Source organism: Delphinus delphis, chromosome 11 (genome assembly GCF_949987515.2).
Source record: "Delphinus delphis chromosome 11, mDelDel1.2, whole genome shotgun sequence".
Classification (NCBI taxonomy): domain Eukaryota; kingdom Metazoa; phylum Chordata; class Mammalia; order Artiodactyla; family Delphinidae; genus Delphinus; species Delphinus delphis.
The window spans coordinates 1,216,425-1,224,540 of NC_082693.1; the positions used below are offsets into that span (position 1 = coordinate 1,216,425).

The window sequence follows — 8,116 nt, forward strand, 5'->3', positions numbered from 1 at the left end:
CGTGTTTGGTTCTGCCCAGATCACCTGAAGACAGAGGAGGAGCTGTCGGAGGAGAAGAGGATCCTGAACGAGATGCTGGAGGTGGTGGAGCAGAGAGACGCCCTGGTGGCCCTGCTGGAGGAGCAGCGGCTCCGGGAGAAGGAGGAGGACAAGGACCTGGAGGCCGCCATGCTGTCCAAGGGCTTCAGCCTGAACTGGTCCTGAGCGCCGCCCGGCCCTGGCTGGTCTGTGCACCGTCCGACCCGGGCTGGCTGCTCCCAGACCACCCAGATCCGAGGTCGGAGTGAGCCTGCTGCCTCCTGGGAGTTTGCACTCAGACCTCCTCGTGGCTCTGAGAAGCAGTCAAGCGCCGAGCTGTGGGAGCCCCAGTGAAGACGGTGGTCCAGTAGCGCAGCCTCCTCGAAGAGGCCTCCCTGCCCTCCTGCTTCAGAGACGGGGAACGCGGATCCTGGGGGGACGCCTGGTCGGAGGGACGCGGCTCCGCCCCAATCCCCAGGCCCAGGGGGCCAGCGCAGACTTCATCCAGGGCTGAGGAGGCCCGCCCCGCGGCCCAGTGCCACACTCCAGGCCTCTCCTGGCTGTGGCCTGAGGCCTGAGGCTGCTGCATTTGCTTTTAATTCACAACACTGGAAGATACTGACTTCAGGGTCGGGCAGAGACCCTCTTCTGGCCCCGCCACAGGCCTGCGGCCTTGTCACGGGCTCCTCGTGGCGGGCGGGAGGCCTCGCCTCGTTCCTGGGTTTGCCCCGAACGAAGCTGACAGCCTGGGAGGCGTGGCCTCTTTGTCAATTAACTTATTTTTTTAATACTTGAAAAGAAGCAACTTCACTTTTATATCTTTACCAGGACACTGATTGCTTGGCACCTGGGTAGGGGTGTGGAGGTGGGTCCCAGCTGACCGCGCTGTCACTCCATTCATTACTCTTCCATCGTGGGGCTGACCTGAACCCTCAGGTCAGCAAGACCCCTGTGCGGGCCCAGCGTGCAGCGCCCGTCCTCCTGTGCCCGGCCCCGGGCGTCCGTGTCTACACCGCTCGCTTGTCAAGTACGCGTTTGAGCTGCTGGAGGCCACGCCATGAGGCGCAGATGCCTCTTGGCCTCCCTGTTGGAATCCTGGCTCTGCAGAACCCATTTTTCCTCCGTTTTGGTGCCGAGATCTCACCTGCCACAGCACGTTTATTGAAGAAAGTTTTAGGCCGGCTGCACCAGCGCGTGGGACCCTGCTCAGCGAGGCCCAGATCCAGCCAGCTGGAGCTGCAGTGACGGCACACTGGGGGACTCCAGTTGGGGTCCCCCACACACACACGTGAGCTCCGGCCCAGCTCCAGCCCAGCACCTCTTCGTGGGGAGGCACTGGACAGGAAGCACCGTGGAGCCAGCTCGTGCCGTGGCTCAGCCAGAGGCCGGCAGTGTCCAGCCTGCAGAGCCACTGTTAGACTCTGCAGGGGCCGTGCTCGTCCACAGAGGAGCGAGGGCAGCGCCAGGCCAGTCCCGAGGCCCTCCAGCCGACTCCTGGTGGAGCGGGACTGCGTGCAGGGAAGAGAGGCCTCAGGGCAGGACAGGGGGCGTCCACACCGACCTTGGGACGTCCCTGGGGAACCACATCGTGCCTCAACTTGAACAGAGTCATTCTCACTGCAAAGGAGCAAAGAACTGTCTTTTTCTTCAGTCTGTCCCAAAGCTGCCGTCTGGAATCCAGGGCACGCGCTGCTCCAGCCCTCGCGGCTCTGACCTTCACCTCTTGCTTGATGAGGTAGAGCCTCCGTTTCTATTCTCGTTTCTTAGAAGGGGGAGCGGAGGGTGTTCTAGATCCATCCTCAAATCCCAGCCTTCCAATAAAATTGGGCTTGGGACAGGATTCATCGCCTGTGTGGCCTTTGCCTACCCTTCCTACCTACCGCCCCGGTGCACCGCAACTGCCAGGCCCGTCCCTCGAGCTTCTGCCCACCCAGGACGAGGACAAGTTTACAGAGTGGCCAGGAGGGACATGACACCCGCCGCTGCGGAAGCACACCGTGCCTGCAGGAACGAGGACGGCCTGGAGGCTGCAGAGAAGCTTGGAAATGCTCCCCACTCCCTCCCGCAGGGCTGCGACTTCAGGTTCTAGTAGAGCACTTTTTCTGAAAGCTCCCGTTTTATAACCACTAGTTTGCAGGTTGTTGTAGTGCCCTGCTGACGGGCTGCATGCAGTGTTTCCCAGCTCTGGAAATGCACTCAGCTCCTGTCAAGTCCCTTGAAGGCAGGGCAGCAGGAAATCTCTCTCTGAAATGCCACGGCATGAGCAGGCCCAAGCCCGAGGCCTGTGCAGGGAGAGCCAGGTTCAGCTCCAGCAGGGCCAGGGCGGCAGCGCACCTCGCCTCAGTCCGAGGCCACCAGCGGCTCCACCTGGGGGTCCAGTCCTGCTCAGATGGCATCTTGTGGCCTTTGCCCCGGGAGCTGTCCTCCAGCTGCTCTGACCAGCAGTGATAGACTATCCGCTATCTTTTCAAAGAGCAGAATTTTTTCAGTGGGGCAGAAAGTGGAGAGAGTTTAAAGAAAAGTTTAAAGGTGGTAACAACTGATCTACAAAGGGGAATGGGCCATTTTATGCGCAATAAAAGTTTTTAAAACAAGTACAGAGGGTATTCTTGGCATGAGCCAGGCCACGCTCTTTGGTGGGTTGGTGTCCACACGTGGCGGCACCTGTCAGTGTGTGTATGGGTTTAAGGAATACAGCCTTAGTGCTTTCTCAGCCGACTTTATTTTTGTCCATGTTGTCCTGCTCTGGCCACCTGCTGACACCCGTTGAGAAAGTGTGTGTAACACCCAGGGTGTACGAGGCCGCCCTCCAAAGCAGCGCCAGGACCCTCCCGGAGAGATGCGCGTTCCGTGAAGTGTCTCCTCGTCAGGGTGACCCCGACGCCCTGGCAGCCCGGTGCTGTGGGCTCTGCAGCCTGCAGGCCTAAGTCGATGAGATGTATCCACCTCCCCAAGTACATTCAGAGCACAGGGTCTTGGGATCCCTGATGTTGCGGCCCCAGTGCCCTCCTCGTGCGCTGGCCGCGGGGCGTGTGGCTGGCCTCTGTCACCGTGGAGCTAATCCCAAAGGCACAGGGCTTCCCTCTGGGGCGGCAGCGGGCGGGGTCAGTGCCGGGCCAGCTGATTCCCAGAGCCTCCGGCACCACGTGCGCATCGGGTAGAAAAACAGAAGCAGCGTGGCCCTCGATTCCTCAAAGGAAGTCTGGGTCAGGGACTGTGCCTGGTGGGGGCAGTGGGGCTGGTACCATCTGTGCTGACCCCCTTTTGTTTCTCAGAGGGGCCCCTTGATCAGAGATGGAGACAGGCAGGGTTTGGCTGTGGTTCACAGGCACCCACGTGGTAGGAGGTGATGGTGGCTTCAGGCAGACAACTGAGAGAAGGCTGCCCCACAGCTGCCACCACTCGTCCAAGAACCCATGTCCGTGGCTCCAAAACCCCTCCTGAACCCTGATCCCCACGGTCCCAGAGTGGGAAATGGGAAGGACAGAACCGGCTGTTGCATTGCCCAGAAGACTCCCCGAGTGCGGCTCGGCGGGGAGGGAGGAAGCATCCTCGGGTGGGCCAGCGCCCACAGCGCACAGAGTCCTCCAGTGCGGTGCCCAGGGGCCGGGGCTGCCGGGCTTGGCGGGGAGCGTTTTGTGGCAGCCCCACGCCCATGTCCCCTCTCTGAGGTGGCCTTGCAGCATGGACTTCAGTGGGGCAGTGGAGAAGGCCCCTGATTCCAGGACAGACGTGGAGAGAGTGCCCGGGGTGCACACGTGCACACACGCTGCCCCTGCTGGCTGAGGGTCTCGGACCTCTCGGGGTTTCCAGTCACTAAGCCACTCAACAACCCGCTTCCGCCGCCTGCAGCGTGTCCAGGGCAGCGCGAGCCGGGAAGGCGCCTCGGCCCGCACCCGCGTCTGCCTCGGGCAGAGGGAGCAGCGGGACGGAGCGCGTGGGGCCAGAGAGGGGGTGGCCCAGGGGCGGAGGGCGTGGGGACTGGGGGCCCCGGGCGGTACTCACCTCTCTGCCTGTCCTTCGAGGTCCAGAGCCTCGGCTCTGTCTTGGTGGGAAAGCGCCTTGAAGGTTGGGAGCTGGTCCACCCCCGCCCAGGACCAGACCTTTCTCCAGGGCTGGGGTGGCCCTCCCTACACGTCAGCCAACCTCCCGCAGCCTCCAAGCAAGTTACTGGGCCTCCCTGGCCTCCTAGACTGGCCCCTCTGAATGCACCTCGACCCACTGGGTTCTGTGGGGTGGGCGGGGAGCACAGAGGAGGAGCTTGGAGGGGCCTGGGTGCTGGAAAGAGCTCTCCCGGCCTCTGCTGGTCTGGCTCTTGGTCTAGAGCGGGGAGGGCCCATGGCCCCGCGGCCCGATTCCCACTGCACGCCTGGGACCCACAGCCCTCGGGATGTGAGATGTCAGCCCTCGCGAACTGGCTGTCAGTCTGCATCCTGTGGTGACGGGATGGGGTGGCCGGGATGGAGGAAGGCTGGACCCCACAAATCCCGAGCCAGCTGGGCGCCAGGAGGGAAGAAGTGGCGTCTGCGGCCGTGGAACCCTGACCCCTAGAGAAGGCTGGGGCGGGGGTGCTATGGGAGGTGGAGTGTGAGCCTAGCTGCCGCCCAGAGCCCCCATCCCGAAGGGATTTGTCTTGGGGAAGTCAGAGGCCTCACCTCCTCAGCTTGAGGGGACAGGTGCCCGTCGAAGCAGCAGCGACTGTGGGAGTCCCCTCGGAGCCCTGACCTCAGCCCTGCAGGCTCCAGGGCCCCTGGCTGGTCCAGCTCCACACAGGCCCCGCGGTGCAGGCAGCTCAGGAGGAGGACGGCGGCACGTCCCTGTGCCCCCTTCTTCCCCTTCCTGCCCCTTTAGAGCCCAGCTCCCTCTGCCCGGACCACCTCCCACACGCAGACCTCTGGCTCCCGGCTGCCCACATCATGGCTTGGTGTTTGTACACATTACAGATCAATCGCCAGTAGGTCTTAACATCCATCACCTCACATAGTTTTTTCCTGCAGTGAGAACTTTTAAGGTCTATTCTCTCAGCAACTTCCACATACACGACGCAGCAGTGTTAACTACAGTCACCATGCTGAACATTTCATTCCCAGGACACATTTATTTTATAACTGGAAGTCTGTACCTTTCGACCCCCTTCACCCATTTCACCCACTCCCTGTCCCTGTCTCTGGGAGCCACGAATCTGCTCTGTGTCCGTTTTTCTTCCTTTCTCTCTCTCTCTCTCTCTCTCTCTCTCTCTCTATTTTTGGCTGTGTTGGGTCTTCGTTGCTGCGTGCGGCTTTTTCTAGTTGCAGAGCGGGGGCTACTCTTTGTTGTGGAGCACGGGCTCTAGGCAGGCAGACTCAGTACTTGCAGCACGCAGGCTCAGTAGTTGTGGCTCGTGGGCTCTAGAGCGCAGGCTCAGTAGTTGTGATGTACAGGCTTAGTTGCTCCGCGGCATGTGGGATCTTCCCGGACCAGAGCTCACACCCGTGTCCCCTGCATTGGCAGGTGGATTCTTAAGCACTGCGCCACCAGGGAAGTCCCCAGGTCTTGTTTTTGTTTGTAGATTCCACATATGAGATCATACAGTATTTGTTTTTCTCCGACTTATTTCACTAAGCCATAATGCCCTCAAGGTCCATCCACATTCTTGCAAAGAGCAGGAACTCCTATTTGTGGCTGAACAGTATTCCATTTATAGATACACACACACACACACCACACATGTGGCTCACATCTTCTTTATCCATTCATCAGCCAATGGACACTTAGGTTGTTTCCATGTCTTGGCTATGGTGAATAATATACTGCAGTGAACAGGAGGATGCAGGTATCTCTTCAAGATAGTGATTTCATTTTTTGGATAAATACCCAGAAGCAGAATTGCTAGATCATATAGTAGTTCTATTTTTAATTTTTTGAGGAACCCCCATAATGTTCTCCATAGTGGCTGCACCAGTTTACATTCTCACCAACAGTGCACAAGGGTTCCCTTTTGTCCACACCCTCACCACCAACACTTGTTATTTCTTACTTTTTGATAATAGCCATTCTAGCAGGTGTGGGTGATCTCACTGTGGTTTTGATCTGTATTTCCCTGATGATTAGTGATACTTAGCTTCTTTTCATGTGCCTGTTGGCCATTTGTATGTCTTCTTTGGAGAAATGTGCAAGTTCCTCTGCCCATTTTTCTAATCAATTTTTTTGCTTGTTTTTGCTGTTGAGTGGTGTGAGTTTATATATATATATATATATATATATATATATATATATATATATATATATATATATATATATATTGGCAGCTCCGCATAGCATGTGGGATCTTAGTTCCCCAACCAGGGATGGAACCCAGGCTCCATTGGAAGTGTGGAGTCTTAACCACTGGACCACCAGGGAAGTCCCTTTTATATATTTTGGATATTAATCCCTTATCAGATGTATGATTTGCAAATATCTTCTCCCATTCCATAGATGGCCTTTTTATTTTGTTAATGGTTTCCTTTTAAATTTGATGTAGTCCCACTTGTTTATTTTTGCTTTTGTTGCCTTTGCTTTTGGTGTGAAACCAAAAAAATGATTGCAAAGATTGATGTCAAAGAGCTTACTGCCTATGTTTTCTTCTAGGAGTTTTCTGGTTTCAGGTCTTACATTCAAGTCTTTAATCCATTTTGAGTTGATATTTGTGTGTGGGGTAAGACAGTGGTTTCATCCTTTTGCATGTAGCTGTCCAGTGTTCCCATCACCATGATAGGGGTCACTGTAGGAGCGGCCAGCAGCCAGAAGCAGCAGTGAGAAACCTCAGGAAAAAGTAGAACCGAGGTCAGGCTCTGGCTCTGCTTAGCCGGCTACACCTCTCAGTCAGAACCACACTGCGGGACTTCCCTGGTGGTCCAGTGGTTGACTCAGTGCTTCCAATGTAGGGGTCGTGGGTTCGATCCCTGGTCGGGGAAATAAGGTACCGTGCAGTGTGGCCAAAACAAAAGAACAAAACGCACTGGGTTTTGTGTTCTGTTTTCATTGCCGAGACCATCATTCTGTTTGTCTATCTATGTATTTATTTTCTCATTTTTAACACATGGATGGATTATAAAGTCCACAGCATAGCAGAAGCTGCAAATTAGAACTGGGGGCTGGATCGGGGAGAAGGGACCTTGGGGGGCCTACTGGTGTGGGTCCCGCCTGGCCTAATGGGCAGTGGCTGGCACAGTGTTCAGGATGAGATCCCACTGCTCACCTAGCCTCCTGCCCTCCCGTGTCACCCACTCCGCACAGCGACATCCCCTGCGTGCAGAATGCCCTTCCCCTCTCGCCACATCTGGTCCCTTTCTGGCTTTCAGCTGCTAGTTTAGATGCCACCTTCTTAGACGACCCAGTCCCGCTGGCCACCCCGCTGGCCACTTGCCCTTACAGCACCCTGCTCAGCCTTCAGTGCGGCACCCACCTCCTGTTCACACGTTCATTCCACGCTGAGTGCCCCTGGGTACCGCGGCGAGAGAGTGACATTCCAGGGAGGGGACACCTTCCAACACACACACACAATTACGTCATATTTCAGGTGAAACGTGCTGGACAGAATGGAGCCAGGCCCAGGGAAGTGCAGGGACAGTGGCAGGATTCGAGCAGAGAGGGTGCAGAGCACGGAGGACTTCGTGGGCTATTGAAAAGGCCCCAGGAAACCCAAGAGGGTTTTCAAGAGTGGGGTAACAACACCTGACTTTTTTTTTTTTAACACCTGACATTTTACAGCAGGACGGAAGATACTGGAGCCAAGGTGGCAGGGAGAGAGCGGTTAGGAGGCAGCTGCCCTGACGGGAGGAGGGGCAGCTTGGACCCTGCGCAGGTGGGAGCTGCCGGGATGCTTGGACATGGCTGGCGGGAGTGCGGAGCGGCACAGCCACTCTGGAAAACCGACAGTTTCTGATAAAATTAAACATTCCCCAGCACTATGCCCCAGCAGCCCCACTCCTAGGTATGAGACTGAAGAGGAGTGAGGACACGCATCTACAAAAAGGTTGGCAGGACAGTGTTCACAGCAGGACTACTGTGACTGCCATCTGGGGAACATGGTGTTGCTGCCGGAGCCACAGCAGCCCTTCACGGCCCAGGAGGCTGT

General features: G+C 57.0%; 1 protein-coding gene across 4 annotated transcripts in view; it reads left to right on the plus strand.

Moving 5' to 3' along the window:
• The window catches only part of MICAL3 (microtubule associated monooxygenase, calponin and LIM domain containing 3), a 175,926-nt gene extending 173,250 nt beyond the window's left edge, over window positions 1-2,676 (plus strand). For all 4 annotated transcript variants that reach the window (XM_060024039.1, XM_060024034.1, XM_060024035.1 and 1 more), the window contains one exon: window positions 20-2,676. In XM_060024039.1, coding sequence (XP_059880022.1) covers window positions 20-204 — 185 coding nt within the window. In that variant the 3' untranslated portion in view covers window positions 205-2,676. The remainder of the gene's footprint in view (window positions 1-19) is intronic.
• Window positions 2,677-8,116: the final 5,440 nt, after the last annotated feature.